Here is a 21192-nt window from a genome sequence, read left to right as displayed (position 1 = left end):
CTTATATGAATTTCTCTAGTAGTCCCAATAATGGCCCTAGAGCAAAAAGGAGCACATGTGGCATTCAGCTGTCACATCTTTTCAACCTCCTTCAAGCTGAAACAGTTCCTTTATCTTTAATGACCTTGGCATTTTTTGACAAGCACAGGCCAGTTATTTTATAGAATGTCCCTCATTTGGGGTTTGTCAATTTCTTCATGATTATATTCAAGTTATACACTTTTGGCAGAAACATCACAGACTGATGCTGTGTTCTTCTCGATGCATTTTGTCAGGAGCCACACGATGCTGACTGTCCCACTCCTGGTGATGTTCAATTTGATCAACTGGTTAAAGTAGCATGAGGCAGGTTTCTCTGCTGTCAAGTTACTATTTTTCCTTTGTAATTAATAAGTAACTTGATGGAAGATACTTAGGCACTAAATAAATACCCTGTTCTCATTAAATACTTATTTCAGCAGCCACTGGTGGATTCTTGCCGGAATAAGAATGAAATCCTGTATGAGGACAAACAAGGTCAAACTTCAGGGGAAAAAATAGGGCTGATTGAAGCAGTAAGTCATGAGCAAGAATTAGCACGTGAGACTTAATTCAAATAACGCTGGGTTACATTCACTCTGAGCAATCAAGGGGGAAAAACACCTCTATATTTACCTTTTTTTAAAATGTTTATTTTTGAGAGAGAGAAAGAGACAGAGAGTTAGTAGGGGAGGGGCAGAGAGAAAGGGAGACACAGAATCCAAAGCAGGCTCCAGGCTCTGAGCTGTCAGCACAGAGCTCGATGTGGGGCTCGAACTCACAAACTGTGGGATCAGGACCTGAGCCGAAGTGGGATGCTTAACCGACTGAGCCTCCCAGGCGCCCCTAGATTTACTTTTGAGAGTATATGTGAGTATCCATGTGCATGCTAGTTCCTCTCATGGTGAGCATGCCTGCTAGAAACTCAGCCCTTCAATTCGAAGGTGTCCAGCGCCAGCAAAAAGAGACACCCACGTCCAGAGAGCTGACAGCCAGAGTCATCCTCACACCTGAGGCCCGATTCTCCAGCGGCAACGCTGAGGGGCTCAGCTCCACGATTCCTGGTCTTGGTGCAGCATGTTGTTACGTTTAAAAACAAAAACCCCAACTCACTACTGCCTTAGAGGAGGCGGTCAGCTTTAAGAACTCTGGCTTGGCTTATTCAAAAAGTATTTTTTACAAGTCTATTATCAAAAAGTTAGAAACTTCAGAAATTATACAAGAGTGGAAAGAACATTTTGAAATCACATACTGCTTGTCATACTACGACCCAGTAATAGCCACTGTTAACATTCTGGTCTTCAATTCCATCAGTCTTTACTCTTTGTATATGTATATTTTATCAGGATTGGGATCAAAGAGTCTATACCAGGCCTCTTCAAGCTGCGTTTGGCTAGAGAATTGAGCCCAAAAGGATCTGAATACCTATTTTCCCAATTCTCCCAAGGATGGTCTATAACTAGAATCATTCCGGAAGCATGGGAGAGAAATTTATTCATAACTTACAATGGTTGCCCTAGAGTAGCAGGGCTTAATTCTCTTGTAAACCCCCAGTTGCAGAGAGCTGGTCCATATTGTTGTCTAATTTGCTTTGCTCCCCCTAACAATCCTTTAAATAAACATTTTTTTCTTCCAAATTTTCATTTAAGTTCTAGTTAGTTAGCATATAGTGTAATATTGGTTTCAGTAGAATTTAGTGATCATAACTTACATATAACACCCAGTGCTCACCATAATAAGTGCCCTCCTTAACACCCATTACCCATTCAGCCCATCCCCCACCCACCTCCCTCCATCAACCCTCAGTTTGTTCTTTATCGTTAAGAGATTCTTATAGTTTGTTTCCCTCTCTTTTTCTGCCCCCCTTCCCAAATGTTTGTTGGTTTTGTTTCCTAAACTTCACATATGAGTGAAATCATATGGTACTTGTCTTTCTCTGGCTGACTTATTTTGCTTAGCATAATACACTCTAGCTCCATCCACGTTGCTGCAAATGGCAAGGTTTCATTGTTTCTGACGGCTGAGTAATATTCCATTGTATATAGATACCACATCTTCTTTATGCATTCATAGTTGATGGATATTTGGGCTCTTTCCATAGTTTGGCTATTGTTGATAATGCTGCTATAAACACCAAAGGAAACAATCAACAAAATTAAAAGGCAGCCTATGGAATGGGAGAAGATATTTGCAAATGACATATCTGATAAAGGGTTAGTATCTAAAATCTACAAAGAACTTATCAAACTCAACACCCAAAAAATAAATAATCCAGTGAAGAAATGAGAGGAAGACATGAATAGACATTTTTAAAAGGAAGACATCCAGATGGCTAACAGACACATGAAAAGATGCTCAACATCACTCATCATCAGGGAAATACAAATCAAAAAAACCATGATGGGGGCGCCTGGGTGGCTCAGTCAGTTAAGCGTCCGACTTCGGCTCAGGTCCTGATCTCACGGGTTGTGAGTTCAAGCCCCACATTGGGCTCTGTGCTGACAGCTCGGAGCCTGGAGCCTGCTTCGGATTCTGTGTTCCCCACCCCACCTCTGCCCCTCCCCTGTTCGTGCTCTGTCTCTCTGCCTCAAAAATAAATAAACATTTAAAAAAAAATTTTTTGTAATAAAAAAATAATAAAAAAAGCAAAACCATGATGAGATACCATCTCATACCTGTCAGAATGGCTAACATTAACAACTCAGGGAACAACAGAAGTTGGCAAGGATGCACAGAAAGGGACTCTCCTGCACTGTTGGTGGGAATGCAAACTGGTGCGGCCACTCTGGAAAACAGTACGGAGATTCCTCAAAAAGTTAAAAATAGAACAACCCTGCGACCCAGCAACTGCACTACTAGGTCTTTATCCAAAGGACACACAAATACAGATTCAAGGGGGTACATGCATCCTGATGTTTACAGCAGCACTATCAACAACAACCAAACCAAGGAAAGAGCCTAAATAAACATTTAATAAGCACTTTCCATATACCAGGCGCTGGGAATATAAAGATAAAAAGACACAGCCCCGTTCTTCTTTAAATGAAGAATCCAGCCAGGGAAGGCCAAAATACCTTCATACCCAAAATACCAAATAACGCCACGGTAGAGGGGAAGAAATACACCTGGAGCACCCCGAGCAAGGAACCGTCATCTCCGTCACAGGACATCAGGGAGGCTTCCCTGAGGAGATAATGTGTAAACGAGTCCCTAAAGGATGGGCAAGACTTCAGAGACAGAAGACAGGAACAGGCATCCAGATAGAAGAAATACCATGTGAAAATACCCACAGAGGCATGCTCTGGCCCGATCACAGGGGACCTGGCGAGAGCGGCAGATGTGCCTAAGACGGAACCACAACCTCCACACTGGCTTCAAAGGAGGGGGTGCCAGTCAGCCCTACGTGGCTCTGGAGCAGGCTGGCCAGCTCATGATGGGAAGTGGGCTGAAGGCAGCTAAGGAGAGGTCACGGAGGTCACTGCAACCGAGCCAGAGCAGACCCCGTGAGGAGGGGGGCTGATCAAGAGACGTGAAGAAAGATGCCACACAGAATGTGGTGACTGAGCTGGCAGGGGCTGTTATTCTAGCACCCTGCCAGCTGAGGTCTGGCCTGCATAACAAATCCAGGCCAGTAATAGGAAGGAAAAAGAGCAAAGAGCACGCAAGAGGGCTCCACGCAGTGCCACCACTCCACCATTCTCTGAGGGGACTTAATGGCAGAGGTAGGGGTACCCCTCAGAGAAGGAGACCGGAGGGAATAAGACAGACACTGGAATAAATGGGGGAAGACTGCTTAGAGAACTGCCCCTCCTGTTTGGGTCTGTCTAAGCTCTAAGAAAACACCTTACATAAGAGCTCTCCAGTGGGGGGCCCCTGTGATTGCAAATTATATGTGCAGAATATGTAAAGGAGAACGACTCGGTGGCAATCCCATGAATACTACAAATAGCACAAAATCTAGAAGGTACCTTTTAAAATTTTTTTAAAATTTTTATTTATTTTTAAGAGAGAGAGACAGAGCATGAGCAGGGGATGGGCAGAGAGAGAGGGAAACATAGAATCTGAAGCAGGCTCCAGGCTCTGAGCTGTCAGCACAGAGCTCATAGAAGGTACCTTTTTAATGAAAGATTTCCCTCTTGATCTAAAGGATATAAGTAGTAGGGATGAAGAAATAATACTTAACAGAACGGGAAAGTCAGTAGAAATAATAGTTAACAAAATCAACTCTGGGACCCAATGTAAATAGGCTCCAACACGAGGACCTTCCTAATGGGAAACATAGGGGATGAGACGATGTGAAAGTGTGTGTGCAAATTCTGAAATTACCAAGATCCCACCCCCAAAAAGAAAGGGTTGGGATATGGGTTCCTAAGTCTTGAAATTACGAAGTGACATCGTCAAACAAGACCTCAGCAATATTTCTCAGGGAGCAGCTGTCCAGGTGGATAGGGAAACAGAGGTCAAGGATTTGCTAGGTAGTTTATGTCATGATCCAGTATTCAGTAAGCCACGTCGTCCTAGAAGCAGCAAGCTAGTCACATAAAACTCAAATCAGAAAGTGACCCCAGGGGCGCCTGTGTGACTCAGTAGGTTAAGCATCTGACACTTGATTTCAGCTCAGGTCATGATCTCACGGTTCATAAAATCAAGCCCGGCTTCAGGGCTGTCAGCGCAGAGCCTGCTTGGGATTCTCTTTCTCCCTCTCTCTCTGCCCCTCCCTCACGAGCATGCAAGTTCTCTCTCTGTTTCTCTCTCCCCCTCTCAAAATAAATAAATAAACATATGAAAGAAAAGAAAAGAAAAGAAAAGAAAAGAAAAGAAAAGCTTAAAATGGCCCTAGAAAAGGAACTGGAGGGACCACAATTGGGACCTGAAGTTTGACAGGCCCTGGCTGTTTTGAGACTGAAGGAGTGGGAACAGTCTTAGAGAAGAAAAAAGGAAAGTTTTGTTTGGGGCACTTTAAGCTCAGAGAAAGTTAAATATGTTTGAACTCTTAAAACCAACAACAGGTATTTAGGTCTATAAGAGGCATGGCTAAAACACAGAATTTCCTTTTATAACCCAATCACATATCCCTTTTCCTCTTTGCTCCAAATATTTGGGAAATCATTATTTGGGCAGGCCCCAAAGAAGCATGCTGCCAATCATATAAGCAGGGTTTTTTTTTAATGTTTATTCATTTTTTTGAGAGAGGGAGAGAGACAGGGCATGAATGGGGAAGGGGCAGAGAGATAGGGAGACACAGAATCCAAAGCAGGCTCCAGGCTCCGAGCTGTCAGCACAGCGCCTGACATGGGGCTCAAACCATGAGATCATGACCTGAGCCGAAGTTGTATACTTAACTGACTGAGCCACCCAGGCAATCCTCATATAAGCAGGTTTTTAGGTTTTTTTTAATGTTTTATTTATTTTTCAGAGAGAGAAAGCATGAGCGGGGGAGGAGCAGAAAGAGAAGGGGACAGAGGATCCTAAGCAGGTTCCGTGCTGACAGCAGCAGCAGGCCGATATGGGGCTCGAACTCACATTTGATCATGTGAGATCATGACTTGAGCCGAAGTCAGAGGCTCAACCGACTGAGCCACCAGGCGCCCCTCATATAAGCAGTTTTAATCAAGCATGGAATACGCGCCTGGGGCTACAGCAATGGCCAGACGGACACAGTCTCTTTTTCAAAAGGCTCTCATGATCTTATTTTAAAAATCAGACAAGTAGATCTATCACAAATGTAATTATTTTCATAGTATTTCTTTCAAATTTATTCTACATTGGACATGAGGGCTGTGTTACAAGATGTTTTAGATTTGAGGGGGTGTGTGTGTGTGTGTGTGTGTGTGTGTGTGTGTGTGTGTCTGGGAAGGGGTTAGGAAAGGTCCTCCCAGGAAGGAATGAGTAGAACTCGGTGGGCAGGCAGGTGTCACCTGAGCAGTGACAGCAGGCACGGAGGGGAAAATTTTGCATGGAGTGCCTGAAGGTCCAGCCCAGGAGGGAATAAGGTACCAAAAGAAGCTAGAGAAAAGAAGCAGACCATGCCATGGCCTGCTGGAAATGGGAAATTTTTTATCCTGGGATAAAAGGAGCAACTGGGTGGGAAGTTAATTGGAACTGGATTTTGGAGAGACCTCTCTTGAGCCACACTGGAGACGGGGAAGTCCTCTTGTGCCCTGAGACCAGTTAGGAGCCTGCTGTGGAGACCCAGGGGAGTGACGATGGCCTGCAGGGGAACACGCCAACCTGGACAGGGAACACGGCCATCTCAGCCACCTTGGATGACCTTTCCAAGAATTTCCACAGGAGTTGTTCTCAAGCATGCGGCAGGAACACACTATGTGCTGCAAAGGGAGGGATGCATTTGCCTCCTTGCCACCTCCAGGTCAGACTGCCTGAGTCAGAATGTCCCCTAGACACTTTCCCCAGACTCTGTCCCCTACACTTTATTAGTTTCTTAACCCCTCTGAGCCTCAACATCCTCATTTGTAAAATGGGGATAATAACGATACCAAACTCACATGGCTTTTGTGAAAATTAAATGAGCTGTACGTATAATGACATATACATAAAAAATGACTATATATATATATATATATATATATATATATATATATGCATGCTATACTGACTCACTTTATTGTCACCTGCTCTAGTCTAGTCTAGTCGTCTAGTCTAGAGCAGGTGACAATAAAGTGAGTCAGTATAGTATTTATCTTTTCTTCTGACCTATCTATGTGTTGTAGCATGTGGGTTTGTTAGGAGGGGAGTGGGTTTACCAAGCTTTTCACAAAAAGCCCACTCCTCTTTTGCCAGCCACTGAACACTGCCAGATTCCTATGATCCTAGATTTCCTTGGCAGAAAACTGAACCCCACCACCACAGTTAGCCCTGACTGTCCCCTTTATCAAGACAAATCAGCTCAATGTTTAAAACAGGCTAAGATCCAGAGCTGTGCTGTCCAGTACAGTTGCCACTAGCCACATGTGGCTGTTAAGTACTTCAAATGTGGCCAAACCAAATTGAGATGTGCTCTATATAAGTAAGATACACACCAGGCTTTAAAGACCGAGTATGAACACGAAAATTTAAATTGCTCATTAACAATTTTTAGATTAATTTCAGAATAAACTGGACATACTGGGTTAACTAAAATATATTATTAAAATTAATTTCACCTTTTTTTTTAAAGTTCCCTTCCTTCTAATTTGGATTCATTTTATTTATTTATTTTTTTTTTTAAATTTTTTTTTTTCAACGTTTATTTACTTTTTTGGGACAGAGAGAGACAGAGCATGAACGGGGGAGGAGCAGAGAGAGAGGGAGACACAGAATCGGAAACAGGCTCCAGGCTCTGAGCCATCAGCCCAGAGCCTGATGCGGGGCTCGAACTCACAGACCGCGAGATCGTGACCTGGCTGAAGTCGGACGCTTAACCGACTGCGCCACCCAGGCGCCCCATCATTTTAATTGCTATGTTCCTAATGTCTTAATTTAGCTAATTAAATCATTAATTTTTGCTATTTTTCTTGTTAATATGAGCAATTAAGACTGTACCTAATAGTTTAAGTGTATAAGTCATCCTACAACTTTTGACATATATGTTTATTATTATCACTTATCTCTCAAGCCTAAATATTTTTAAATTCAAATTCTCACTTTTTTTCCAAAATAGCATTTAAAACTGATATAATTTAGTTGCACTGTGGCCAGCGAACTTGTTCTGTATGATACTGGTTATTTTAAACATGTTAGAAATTATTTCATGACCAGGTGTATACTCAATTTTTGTAAAAGTACAATCTTCATTTGTGGGACCATGTTTTCTATATAAACAGTTGGATCAAGCTTATTGTTTGCTGGAATAACCCTTTAGTGGTTTTCAGTCAGCTTGTTCTATCAGTTACTGAAAGATGTATAATAAAATCTCTCTCACTTTGGTGGCAGATTTGTCAACTTTTTTTTTTTTATTCTTCTGTCACTTTTTACTTTACATTGTTTGAAGCTGTGTTATTAGGTGCATAACAGTTTAGAAGTTCTTATATTCCTCAGAAATTGCAACTTCGATACAACTGTTTCTTTTCAACTTTTTAAATGTAGCTACTAGAACATTTTAAATTATGTGTGGCTTGAGTTACAGTTCCACTGGACTAGAGAAAGGATAAGCAAGAAGCCTACACCAACCACCAAGTCCTGGAAAACTAAGGATGTGACTGCAGAAAATAACAAGCAAAAGGAGGAGAGTATTGGGAGCCCTGTTAAAGGACCATACTCTCGTGCTCGCTTCGGCAGCACATATACTAAAGGACCATACTCTCTTCCTCTCTTGCCACTAGAGTCTAAATAGGAAATGAGACCAAGATGTTTGTCAGAAGCAGAAAGGAGGTGAAGAACAAGATAGAAGAGGATAAGAAAGCAGAAGCTGAGGGGCGCCTGGGTGGCTCAGTCGGTTTAATGTCTAACTCTTGATTTCTTCAGCTCAGGTCATGATCTCACGATTCGTGAGACTGAGCCCTGTCGCAGGCCCTGTGTTGCCACGATGAATGGAGCCTGCTTGGGATTCTCTTCCCCTCCCCAGCTTATGCTCTCTTTCTCACTCTCAAAAACAAACAAATAAATACACATAAAAAAAAAAAAAAAAAAAAGGCAGAAGCTGAGAAAAGGTGGCCAGGGAAGAAGGAACTCTATACATATCATAGAACAACGACTTCCGCTGTGAACTCAATATATTTAAGCCTTTAATCATGAAAATGACACTTGGTATTAAAAATAGCCTTAATGTCCAAAAGATAGAACCACTATTCCATTAAAGCAGACATTTTTTATTTATTTTTATCAATTTTCCCTCTTTGAATTAATCAAATCATACCATATGATACTTATCTATTATGATTTTAGATACTTAACTTAATCCTGGATGTTTTTTCCATGCCAGAGGAAGAGAACAAAAATATCTTGTACGGCCTTAAAGGACTAACCTAGACTTGTGCTTTTCCTCAATGACATGAGAGAATTCTTAACAGAAATGCGGAAGCACAGAGAAGGCAGATCAGAGAAGTAGAAACAAGTATAGAAAGTACCAGGCACCTGGGTGGCTCAGTCAGTTAAGCATATGACCTCAGCTCAGGTCATGATCTCACGGTTGGTGGGTTCAAGCCCCGTGTCTGGCTCTGTGCTGACAGCTCAGAGCCTGAAGCTGGCTTCAGATTCTGTCTCCCTCTCTCTCTCTGCCCCTCCCATGCTCATTCTCTTTCTCTCTCTCTCTCTCAAAAACAAATAAACATTAAAAAAAAAAAAGGAGCTAAAAAATATATAGAAAGTACAATGTTTAGAAAGCAAAAGGGAGGAGAGGTTCCCAGAAGTGCTTGCAGGGAACTGGGAGCTGAGATAAGTTAAAGCAGTTTGGCCAGAGAAACTTCTCCCTGACAACAGAACTCTTGGGTTGCCCACAGCTCGGCCTGTGCTGCTGCGTGACTCGGGAGACCGGGGCATGGAGCTGACTGCACTTGCCAAGAGAATATGGGGCATGGGGCACAGCCAGATAGAAACTGATCATGACTCCTGGTAAGACTCCTGCCTGTCTCCTTGGTGAAAACTTGGTGTTGCCCTCATCAGCTAGTAGTAAGGAGGTACTATTATAAAACTAACACTACACTAATAAAAATTAACTACTAATTACCATATAATAACCATATGATGACCACACTAATAACAACGTAGTTATTAAAAACTTGGAATAACATGGCTTTGCCTGCAGCTCCCAAAGCTGAGTACACACACGCCCATTACCCAGCAATCACACACCTACCATACCACCATCAGAAATGCATACGTATGTATACCAAAGATGGGTACGAGAACAGTCACAGCAACGTTATGTGCAATAGCCAAATGCTGGAAACTGCCCAAATGTCCATCAACAGTGCACAAATATGTGATATATTAATCACCCAAAGGCCAAATCAGCACTGACAGGAAGCACACTACAGCAAGAGGCAGCATTACGAGTGAATCTCAGAAACCTAACTCATTAGGAAAGATGTCGGATACTGCAGGATCCATTTATACACGCATGGAACTGTCAGGTGTGGTGGGTTGCCCCCAGGGAGGTAGGGACTGGAAGGGAGCACATGGGGAGCTCCTGCTTCTTGATCTGAGTGCGTGGGTGTGTTCAGTTTGGAAAACTTGTGAACAGTACACTTACAGCGTGTCTACTTTTCTAGTATGTGTACTATACTTTAAAAAGAAAGAAGGAAAGAAAAAGCTGTCCAGATAAGACAAGCCTGGAAGTGTCTTTGTACCCTCTAACCTCATTGTTCCCCCACTCCCTTACACTTCTTCCTTGCTCCCCCTCTGCAGGTGTGCTTAAGCTGGTTCTGTCTCCCTGAGGAGCCCCACACGTCGCTATCCATATTTAGGGCTTCTTCCCACACCAGGCTGATGATTTGCAACCCCTCCCCATTTTGGATGCCTTTGCTAATTTAGGCCTTTCACACTGATTCAGCCCTTGCTTCTCCTTTCTCTGCAGTTAGGAAGTTTGTACCATCACTGTATATCTTCCCAGCTGTTTTATTTCTGCCAAGGCTGCCCAGCTAGACTTAAAATCATGGAGCATGCCCTCTGGGAATGATCTCAACCCTCCACAGGCAGTTCAGATTAATTTGTTCCTCATGAACTAGAAGGGTGTGGAAGGTGTGTTTTAATCCTCCCAGGAACTCCTGGCTCCCAGACATCCCCCTTCGGCCCCCAGCACCTGGATGGACTCCCACAGAGAGCTCTAAACCTTTTTTATTATAGTCTGTTCACCTCCTAAGAGCCAACTTGCTAGATAAACTCCCCTCACTGCTGCCAAACAGCATGGGACTAACTTGGCCATGTGGGCCAAAATTATAAGCATTTTCAAAATAGGTAACCATAAAATGACTTTTTAGAATATACGCCTGTTGGCCCTCTCACACTTCCATTAACTCCCTCATACCTTCCCATCTCACTCATTTCTTTTCTGGCTTAGAGGAAGAAATGGCTGCTAATCACAAATAAGGTCCATTTCATCTTACAGAAACAGCAGCACTCACATAATGGACAGACATGGAAGAAGAACCATGACATCTTGGTTATAGTGCTCTGGCAGTTCACAGCACTCTCTCCTGTCTAAGCATGTGTTGGAATTTAGGTGATCCTGGCTCTAAGACTAGAAATGTAAGACATTCTTCTAAACTGTCCAGCTTTCCGGATTACACAAGTGAAACCACAACCCATCATGTTTTTGAGTCTGTGCCCCTTCACTCAACAGACATGAATTCCTCAGTTTCAGGAAACGCATCCCTCTGTGGAAGAGGATTAGCAGTTATAAAACAAGAGGAGAGTGAGGCTAAACACCAGAGGGCAGGAGATGAGTCTTCTTCCTCTTTGTAACCCCAGGACTGAGCTGGGTGCTTGGCACCACAAGCAGGCAAGTCAAGGATGAGAAACGCAGCACATAAAACTATTTTCTCTTTTAAAAGAGCGATCCATAATTAAGCAAAGGCCACCTACACGAATTAAGACATGAGAACATAAAATTCATCTTTCAAGTCAGCTGATTTGTAGGACCCCTTTAACGGGTAAACACATTATTCGGTCAGAACCACTGAACCAGAGGCCTGAAAGGGACCACAGCCATCAGCAGCAGCTCAAGCTTCCCAGTAGCGACCAGGAAACAGAGCCCCTCAAGGGGATATGTATTGGCCAAGGTCACCCAGCTGGTGTGGGGTAGAGACAAGCCCCCGCCTCTCCCTATTAGCCCGGCACCTCTGAGAGATGCTCTCCAAAATCCTTGAGTTATTTACACACTAAAGGCGTATAATGAATGCATGCCTATGTCAAGTCACTGCTTACAATTCAGAGGAAAGCAAACGGTCACCAAAACGTGTCTCTTTCGTAGGGCTGGCTGCAGAGGGGGGCAAGGAAGGTCACTGGCGAATTTCTACGTACAGACGCCACACATCCCGTCTTATGGAAGGATGCAAAGGGCAGTTTTGGGAGCTGCTAGTTACACTGCAGAGGGTCCCCCAATCCCGTCCCAGGGAAATGAGTTAACTCGGCTCTGCTGGCTCGGAAGCTTCCAGCAATGAATTAAACCCCGAGCCGCTGCGGAACACCGGGGGAGAAAGGGCCACTGCGGCTGGACTGGACAACCTGGCGGTTCACCCCTGAGCTTCCACCGCGTCCACACTTGCGTGGGCCGCGGCGCCCCCTGCCCAGTCCACGCGGCCCGGAGCCACGACTCCCAGCCCGCGCCCCCGCGAGGCGCGTCCAGGGGCGCCGTGCCCTGGGAGCCGCCCGCGGGGCCGGGGAGGAGCCGCCAAGCCCCAGCCAGGCAGGGTTAGGGACTGATGGCCACCGCCGCCCCCAGCCCGCGGGCCCCGCTACGCCGAGAAGGGGGTTGCGCCACTTACCTCGGCCGGCAGGTGCCGCCGCCGCCGCCGCCGCCGCCTCCGTTCGCAGCTGCAGGGGACGCCGCTCCGCGCCGCCGGCCGCCTTCGTCCGCATGCTAGGGAGGGGGCGCCGGCCGGCCTCCAGTCCAGGGCCCCGCGCCCCCGCCCGCCCCCGGCGCAGCGCTCGCGCCCATTCAGCACCAGACTGTCCGCTCCCCCGCGCGGATGCGGAGGAGGGACGCGGGCGGGGCCGAGCATCACGAGGACAAAAGAGACCAATCAGAGCTCGCGAGGGGGGGGGTCCCGCGGCGGCCCCGCCCCCGGGACGCGCAACGCCTCCACCCACTGTGGTTCGGGGAGCCGGGCGCCTTCGGCAGGACGTACCGGGGACAGTGGGCCCCCACAGCCCTCTTGAACTCTACGTGCCGTTAGGCGGTGGAGGGAACAAAAGGTGCATTTGGACTTGTTACAGGCTTTTACTGCGCAGAAGACTGGTAGATGCGGAGTCGGTGAATGAAGGGGCTTTTCGTAGTCACGTGCTTTACTTGCCTGCACAACCCCCCCAGGGCGACCACTGTTCAGAGTTCCTTGGGTCGTGAGACCTTGAGAGCTGCAGGAGGGCAGCCTGGGCGTGGGGGAGCGGGGAGGACTTGCAGAACATCTTTATTTTTGTTACACGTGTCCGAGAAAAGGTTAGTAGTGCTGATTACCTATTGGTATCAGATGGGTAATTGAGGCCCGGAAAGCATAAGTGAGGTACCTAATTCATTGGGACATCTGGTGGCAGAGCAGGGATCAGAACCTGCGCTTGGAGTCCCCCTTTCCATATGTCAGGAGTCTCCCTTGAATCTGGAAAAGAAATGTCATACAGACTTTTAAAGCATAAATATTCGTGAATCCCCAAATTCAAGAATTAAAAGGAGTTTAAAGCGCTGATATGTTATTTCTTTAGAACACCCAAGGGTGTATAATGCGTCTGCAACATTTCTGTGCCTTGGGACTTGTTGACTCCTCAGTGAACTCATTGGTCTGCTTTCAGAATTTCCTTTTAGGTTACAGATACAGTGCATTGCAGTCATGTGCCTGTGTTACCGGTTCTGGTTTAAAACGGAAGATTCTAGAAACTAAGCCAAATATATTTGTGAAAACTTAGAATTTTGTCGATCTTTTTTGCAACAGTTTGTACAGGGGTTGCAAAGCACCAGAGTTTGGCAGTGTCTGTGTTCTTTCCCCAGTGGGGCAGGGGGTGCTGGAAAAAAATGTTATATCTGGGTAACAAAGGTCAGGAGGGAAATCTTGGAAAGGAAGAGGGGAGGGGGGGGACTCTGTTGTCATACTTTCCAAAGGGATTTTGCCATAAAAATGTTTCCAAGTTATTCTAAGGTGAGAATACTGGAGCATTTTGAAAATATTAGAGGAAAAGCTGTCACTGGGAGATCTAAATCCAGTGGAGTGGCCAAGGCTGGCCAGGCAGAGCAGCTGCTGGGGTCAGGAACAGCTGCAGGGAGAATGCTGAGCACCTCACCACTTCTCTCTTGGAGACCTGCCCAAGGCCAGCCTGCTTGGTCAGACACTTTACCTCTCTTTGCCTTAGCTGCTCTTTCCCTTTCTCCCAGATACTTCTTGTCTGAAAAATGCTGTGAGAGCATTAAGGTTGGACATAAGGATCAGCCTTCCGGCTTGGAGGACTGGGTGCAAGGTGGGTGTGACAAAGAAAAGGAGCTCAAAACTGCCTCCTGTTCCAGCCTAACCAGACCACTGGTAAGCTTACCCTGCACCCGCTGCCTCATTCACCCCATTCACATTTGGTGGGAAGAGAAGCTGACTTGTGGGACAAGACAAGCCCTGACCTAAAACACCCTTTTTACTAGCTGCAGAGCCTCTGCTACTGTTCTGGATAGAGACAGAGATCCTCAAACCATAAATTAGGATCAGCCCCTCGACCTCAAAGCCTTACCTGGAATCTCTTCAAGTCAGTGGCTGGTCTCAGAAAAGCTCAGGACCCTGACTAGCACAGTGGCCAAACTGTTGGTAAATCTGGGACAGCTACCACGATTTTATAATTCTTTAGTTCCTTATGTTCATTACTTAGGCATTGTGTTACCCCAACATTCATTCCACCCTTCCCTTCTGTGATGCAACATGTGGTTTAGGTAAGATTGCCCCACTCTTAGCTCTGTGAGCGGGCTCTGACTGGTCTAGGTCAGCAGTTCTCAAACTATGGTCCATGGACCCCTAGGGGTCCCTGAGGACCTTTCAGGGAATCTCTGAAGTCAAAGTTATTTCATAATTATCTAATACATAGTTTGCCTTTCGCATTGATGGTGCAAAACTACTGGTGCCTTCACAAATCAGGGTAGTGGCACCGAACTGTACTAATAGCCTTCATTACCGCACTAATGGTAAAAAAGCAAAAATAAAAACACAAACACAAAAACTTTTAATTAAAAAAATGCAGTGTCATTTAAGAATGGTCTTGATGGAGCAATGCATATTACTAAATTTATTAAAATCTCAACCCTTGAGCACATATCTTTTTAATATTTTATATAACAAAATGGGAAAGGCACATAAAACCCTTCCACTGCAAACCAGAGCCTGGTGGTTGTCTAAGGGAGAGCATGTGTGCAGCCGCAAGCTGAACTGGCTGGTTTGGGTTTTTTGGGGTTTTTTTTGTTTTTGTTTTTTTCACGCAACACCATTTTCACTTGAGAAAGCAACTGACAAATTATGGTTATTTCAACTTGATTATTTGGTAGACATTTCCTTGACAATCAGTTAAGTGAGCCTGTCTCTTCAAGGAAAACAATGGACTATTTGTTGGGCCAATGATGAAAAAATTCCAGCTTTCAAAAGAAATTTAGAATTTTGGAAAACTTATTATCACCCTGAGACAGCTTCTCAATATTTAAGGACTTTTCTGATGTGACGAATGGTGATGTTAACAAATGTGACTTGGGGATATTGGCTCATGTATAATGTGCCAACATTTATAAGACCTGCATTTACTCAGTGAATCAGTGTTTTCCAAATCGCTAATGCATGATGTTACAAAATCACACATGGGTAAAAGATGAATTCTAAATGCAAGGCAGACAATGGATTTTAATTTGACAGTATGAAAAGTTTATAGATAAGGTTTTCAATTTCACAATGCAACAAACCTTTAAGGAATTACCTCTTGTAGAATTTTGGTATAGTACCAAAAAAGGCACCCTTTAAAAGCTATCGGGGCACCTGGGTGGCTCAGTTAAGTGTCCAACCTCAGTTAAGTGTGAAACCTCTTGGTTTCGGCTCAGGTCATGATCTCGCAGTTGGTGAGACTGAGCTCTGTGTGGGGCTCTGCACTGACAGCATGGAACCTGCTTGGGATTCTCACTCTTCTTCTCTCTCTGCCCCTCCCCCATGCGTGCTCTCTCTCTCGCTCTCAAAATAAATAAAATAAACTTCAAAAAAGATCTATCAAAATACTCCTCCCTTTTCTAATTACATATTGATGTGAAGCAGATTTTCTTCATGTACTTTAACCAGAACAATTTGCAACAGATTGAATACAGAAGCAGATATGAAAATCCAGCTGTCTTCTATTAAACCAGACTTAAAGGGACTTGCAAATTAAAAATAAAGGGGGGAAAAAGCCATTTTTCTCACCATCTTTTTGTTTTGGAAAACATAGTTGTTTTTTTGTGGTTTTTTTGGGCTATTAGTACTTTTTAAAACATAATTATTTTTTAACTTGTTAAAACATGTAATTTTATTTTTATGATTTATTTTATTAATTTAAATTAAATTACATTTAATTTCTAATTTGTCAAATATCAATAGATTAAACCTCCATTAAAAAGATTCTTTAGGATCCTCAGTAATTTTTAGAAGTGTAAAGGGTCCTAAGACCAGAGTTTGAGACCTGCTGGTCCAAACCACCCAGAGAGATCCCATCCTCCTTGCCCCTAAGATTGATTCATGGGCGGCCATCAGAACCAGACTGATCCAGTCAGAGAAAACCTTAGGTATTTATTGGATGGTGGGAGAGAGATGCTCTCATCTCCTGCTAGACAGGAGTCAGGCAATAAGTAGCCTTAGTAGCCGCTGATAAGGCAGCCATTTTAGGCAACAAGAAGAATTTACCTTAGAAGAGAATCATGCTGAGGGAAGCAAAGACAGAGGCTAGAAAGAAACCATTGCCTTTATGACATTTTTGAGCTACTAGATCAAACCAGCCCTGCAGCCCATCCTACCTGTATATGCTCCAGTTTAATGAGCCAGTGAAGTCTCCAGTGGGTTAAACTAGCCAGACTCAGGTGCCCCCTTGATGCATTGTATACCTGTTTATGAATATTTTTACCTAAATAGATGCCCAGGGCCTCAAGGTAGCATACTTTCTAGGGTTTATTCATTCATGAATAAACTTTTTCATCATGTCATCAGTACAGGTTAGTGAAGGCAGAGCAGGGTCTGGGGGAAAAGGGACCTGACACAGACAAGTGGGGTCAAAAGTGCCAACAATACTTTGGAGAGCAATGAGGAACAGAGGCATCTGATCTTGAACAGCAAAGTGGTAGCAGGTTTTAACTTTCTTTTGCTTTTATGAATTTCTCAAATTGGACAACACAAGCATGTATTGCTCTTCTTTGAAGGAAAAAATAGAACGATATTATTTTTAATAGTCCTTGAATAAGGGCACAGGCTCAGAGAGCAGGTTGGCACCAGGATATGGCAAGAGAAGTCTTGGGCTAAAATTGGGCTAGCAGGGAAGGAAGATCAGGGAGGCAGATGGGCCTGGAAAACAAACTTCCTTTCATTTACAGTTTTGCCAACAGCCAACCTCAAAGATTCAAGGGGATGAGCAAGAATCTCCAAGGGTTAAGGAATCATTAATTATGCCTCTGTCAAAGCCGTTGGAATATATGCAGCTCAGAGAGAGAGATTGAGAGAGACCAACACTAGATTTAGGTCAATACTAGAAAAGGCTTGAGAGATATCACATTGAGTGAAAACAAAAAAGGGGACACAGATTGCATGCAAACTTCTATTATGTGGCCAAAAAAAAAAAAAAAAAAAAAGGCGAGAAGAGCGCTTGGAAAAAGAAAACAGTTGTGGCATTAGGGTAGCAGGATCATGAGTAATCTTTTTTTCCTTTGTAAGAGATGTCCTTTCATGTTGTTATAATGTTGTTTTTTACAATACATAAAACTGAAGGGAGTCATTGGTTCAAATTACTGAGGTCTCAGAGGCTTTTCCAGATGGCCTGTTTCTTTTCACCTGCCAAATGGCTCTCATCTGACACCAAGACAGGAGCTGTGCCTTCCCTAGGGCCTGGCATCTTCGAAGCTGTTAGGGGTGATGCCGATGTGACTATTTTGTAGGTGGCCAGAAGGAAAGGAGAGAGGGCAGTTGTAGCAGCCAAGACTGAGGCTGTGTGTGAGGCAGGGGCCAGGGGGGTGGGGGTCAGGGATCCCTACTCCTCTACCATCGGCTGGTTTGGGGGGGTTCCCTCCCAAGTATTGTCTTTGTATTTTTCTCTTGGTGAACTTCACCTGCTGTTTGGCTCCCATCCTCATCCTTCTGAGACGTTGTCCCTCCCTCAGTCCCCAGGGGCTGGAGCGCAGCTGCGGCCAACAGAATACAGACCGGCTGCTGCCCTAAAGCACAAAGGAAGTCAATCCCTTGAGGTTTTTCTAGGAATGTTTCCTGTGAGCAATCACGGGAAAAGCAGGAGTAAAACAAACAAGGGAAACATCAGGGGAAGGCTGTCTGTTGACAGGGTGGCTTAGGTTGAGGAAACAGTTCCACACAGACACATATTCAGGCACATGTGCAGGCTCTCATTCCATCCTTCCTTCACCCATATATTCATTGCACAAACATGTGCCAAGGGCCTATTATGTGCCAGGTATTGTGTGAAGTGCTGTACAAAAATGATTTCATTTTATCTTCATAACAGCCCTTTGAGGTAGGGTCTTCTTACCCCCATATCTTACATAAGGAAGTTGAGGCTTGTAGAAACTTAGGGAAATGAAAAAGTCAAAGTTCACATGGCTAAGAAGTAGCAAAGCTGGGATTGAACCCTGGCCATCAGACGCTGGAGTTGACCTAAGAAACGGTCCTTTCTCTGAAGGTCAAATGGTGTAACTGGAGAGAAAGACACTTTAAAACAGATGAACAAGCAAAACCAGTAACACAAGGAGATATAACAGAAGGACTATTAAGAGTCATGAGAGCATGGCGGGCGGGGGTGAGGAGGAGGGCCACCGGCTGGACCGGCCTCAGAGCTCAAGGACACATCTTGGAGGGGTGAAAATTGAATTTGGCTTTGAAGTATAAGGTGGGTATATTAGTTTAGGGCTGTGTTCATTTTCTACTGCTGTGTAAAAACTTACCACAAATTTAGCAGATTAAAACAACTCAAATTGTCTCACAGTTTAAGTCCAGTTACTGTGCAACTGAATTCTCTGCTCAGGGTCTCACGTGACGGAAATCAAGTTGTGGGCCAGGGCTGTGGTTCTCAAGTGGGCTCAGAGTGTTCACTCAAGCTCACCGGTTTGTGGCAGAATTTCTTTCCTTGCAGTTACAGGATTGAGGTCCTTGGGGTTTTTTTACAAGCTGTTGGCCCCAAATCACCACCCTCAGCTCCTAGGGGCTGCCCATGGTTTCTTGCCATGTGGCCCCATAGAAAGTTCTTAACACAGATATTTGCTTTCTTCCAGGCCAGCCAGAGCACGGCTGTATGACTTTCTCTTCTACTACCAATAGACAAAACTTTCTGCTTTCCAAAACCTCATGTGATTAAGTCAGACCCACTCACCCAGATAATTTCCTTATTTTAAGATCAACTGGCTTAGGACATTAATTACATCTGAAAAATGTCTTCACAGCAACATTAGCTTAGTGTTCAATTGAATATAGTGTTCAAGTAGCATCCATCAGAGGCTAGTGATTTGGGGAACCATCTTGGAATTCTGCCTACCATAATAAGATTTAGCAAATGGGGAAGGTGAGGAAGATCAGTCTAGAAAGAGGTAACAGGATGAGCGAGGATTCTGGGAGACTGTTGGAAAATGATAGGAAAGTGAGCGCCATGTTTGCGACAACATGGAAGGGTGGATTCTGGCAAAATCTGCCAAGTCAAAAATCCCTGAGACGCTGGGGAAACTATTAAAAGCATGTTTTACATCAAGGCTGAGATGGCAGGAATGGGAGGACATCCCTCAGAGGCAGAAGCAATGAGAGAGTGGGAATCCAGAGAAGTGAGTCAGAGCCAGACTTTACCTTGGAGTCCCCATTAATTCTGGCCAAATGGGCCACAGAGATAGCAGACAAAGTTAGACTGAAGCAAGACGTCAGAGTACATTGGAAATCCTTATGAATACCCAGAACCTTCAAGTGATGGAAATTTTAGTGGATGTTGTCAGATCTTGCTCCCCAAGGGAAAGAGTGGCATATGTGCCATAGACTTGTTACTCGCCTGAAGATATCTGATTTTAGTTCAGGGTGAAGCCGAAAGAAAAACAAAAGTTCCCCCTGAGAATTTCTGACCAAAAGCCTGTCCTTATGCCAATTTGGGGCTAGAATTCATACCACCTTTGTGACCAAAATCCTTTTAAAAGGGTCTTGGGTTGGTAGTTCTCTTAGGCATCTATAAGCAGCAGATCACTTCCAGCTTAGACCTGAATCTAAGCCTAAGACAGTTACCACAAAGTTCCAAGGAATTTGAGTTTGTAATTTTTTTTTTTTTTTGAGAGAGAGCGAGCAAGCAAGTGCCCGAGTGGGGGAGAGGGGCACAAAGAGAGAGAGAATCTTAAGCAGGCTCCATGCTCAGCACGGAGCCCAACATAAGGCTCGATCCCACAACACTGGGGTCCTCGTGACCTGAGCTGAAATCAAGAGTCAGATGCTCAACTGACTGAGCCGCCCAGGCACCCCTGAGTTTGCAATTTACATCTGCTTTCTAAGGCCTTCTTCATCTCTTTTGTTGAGTTCTTCAGCCCTAGAACTTCTGCGTAGTTCTTTTTTTTTTTTTTTTTTTATATAATCTCAGACTATTTGGTAAAGAACTCCTTCTGTTTATTCATTGTATCTCTGAGTTCCCTGAAATACCTTTCTGAGTTTTCTTGTATTCATCGATTTTCTTCATAATAGATGTTTTGAGTTCTTTCTCAGTTTGCAATATCCCATGCCATTGAGTTCAGTTGCTGGAGAATTATCATTTTCTTTGCATGATGCCATATTATTGTGATTTTTCAGCATTTGATGAAATGAGTTTGCAACTTAAAATACCACATGTAGAAACAAGCCACTATTCATAAGTCAGCAGAAAAAATGAAATAAGGACTCAGACCCATCACACCGGCAAAGTAGAATTTGAAGATTCAAAATACCAAGTAAGTTTGTCCAATGTTTACAGAAATAAAAGGAGGTATTGAAAATGAAAGTACTAAGAGCTAAAAGAAGTAGATTATTGATAATAATAACTCAGAAACAGGTAACACAATAAGAGAGAAGTAAATATATAATGAGCATCAATTGAAAGATCGATACAAAGAAATTAGTCAAAATACAGCACCAAGATAAAAAAGTTCTATCTAGAAAAACTAAATAAGATTAAGAGACTGGTGGACAGAATGGTAAATCAAAGGTCTAGCACATGCCTAGTCAGATTTCCAGAAAGAAAGAAAAAATCGGGGAGATGATATAGGGGCAATCACTGAAGAGATGATGGCTAAAAAATGTTCAGAATTGATGAAAAACATAGTCCCACAATTCAGGAACCCCG

At 44.0% G+C, this 21192-nt stretch overlaps 1 protein-coding gene and 1 long non-coding RNA gene across 7 annotated transcripts in view; one reads left to right on the top strand and one right to left on the bottom strand.

The window, feature by feature from the left end:
• Positions 1-12637, bottom strand: part of ST3GAL5 (ST3 beta-galactoside alpha-2,3-sialyltransferase 5) — a 50150-nt gene extending 37513 nt beyond the window's left edge. Inside the window, exon 1 of one of the 4 annotated variants that reach the window (XM_086700680.1) lies at positions 12441-12637. In XM_086700680.1, the coding sequence (XP_086556806.1) occupies positions 12441-12534 (94 nt within the window). In that variant the 5' untranslated portion in view covers positions 12535-12637. The remainder of the gene's footprint in view (positions 1-12440) is intronic. The other 3 variants (XM_025927270.2, XM_025927267.2, XM_025927268.2) reach the window with 3 other exon arrangements.
• A 94-nt stretch (positions 12638-12731) lies between these two features.
• The window catches only part of LOC147582398 (uncharacterized), a 30450-nt gene continuing 21989 nt past the window's right edge, over positions 12732-21192 (top strand). For 2 of the 3 annotated variants that reach the window (XR_015249079.1, XR_015249077.1), the window contains exons 1-3: positions 12732-12870; positions 14036-14180; positions 20664-20800. This is a non-coding gene — a long non-coding RNA (uncharacterized LOC147582398). Of the gene's footprint in view, positions 12871-12891; positions 13112-14035; positions 14181-20663; positions 20801-21192 lie in introns of those variants that run through there. The other variant, XR_015249078.1, reaches the window with a different exon arrangement.

This window comes from Puma concolor, chromosome A3, assembly GCF_028749965.1.
Source record: "Puma concolor isolate L17-30 chromosome A3, mPumCon1.1.hap2, whole genome shotgun sequence".
NCBI classification, from domain to species: Eukaryota; Metazoa; Chordata; class Mammalia; order Carnivora; family Felidae; genus Puma; species Puma concolor.
The sequence above is the reverse complement of the archived record's forward strand: the minus strand, read 5'-3'. Positions and strand labels throughout refer to the sequence as shown.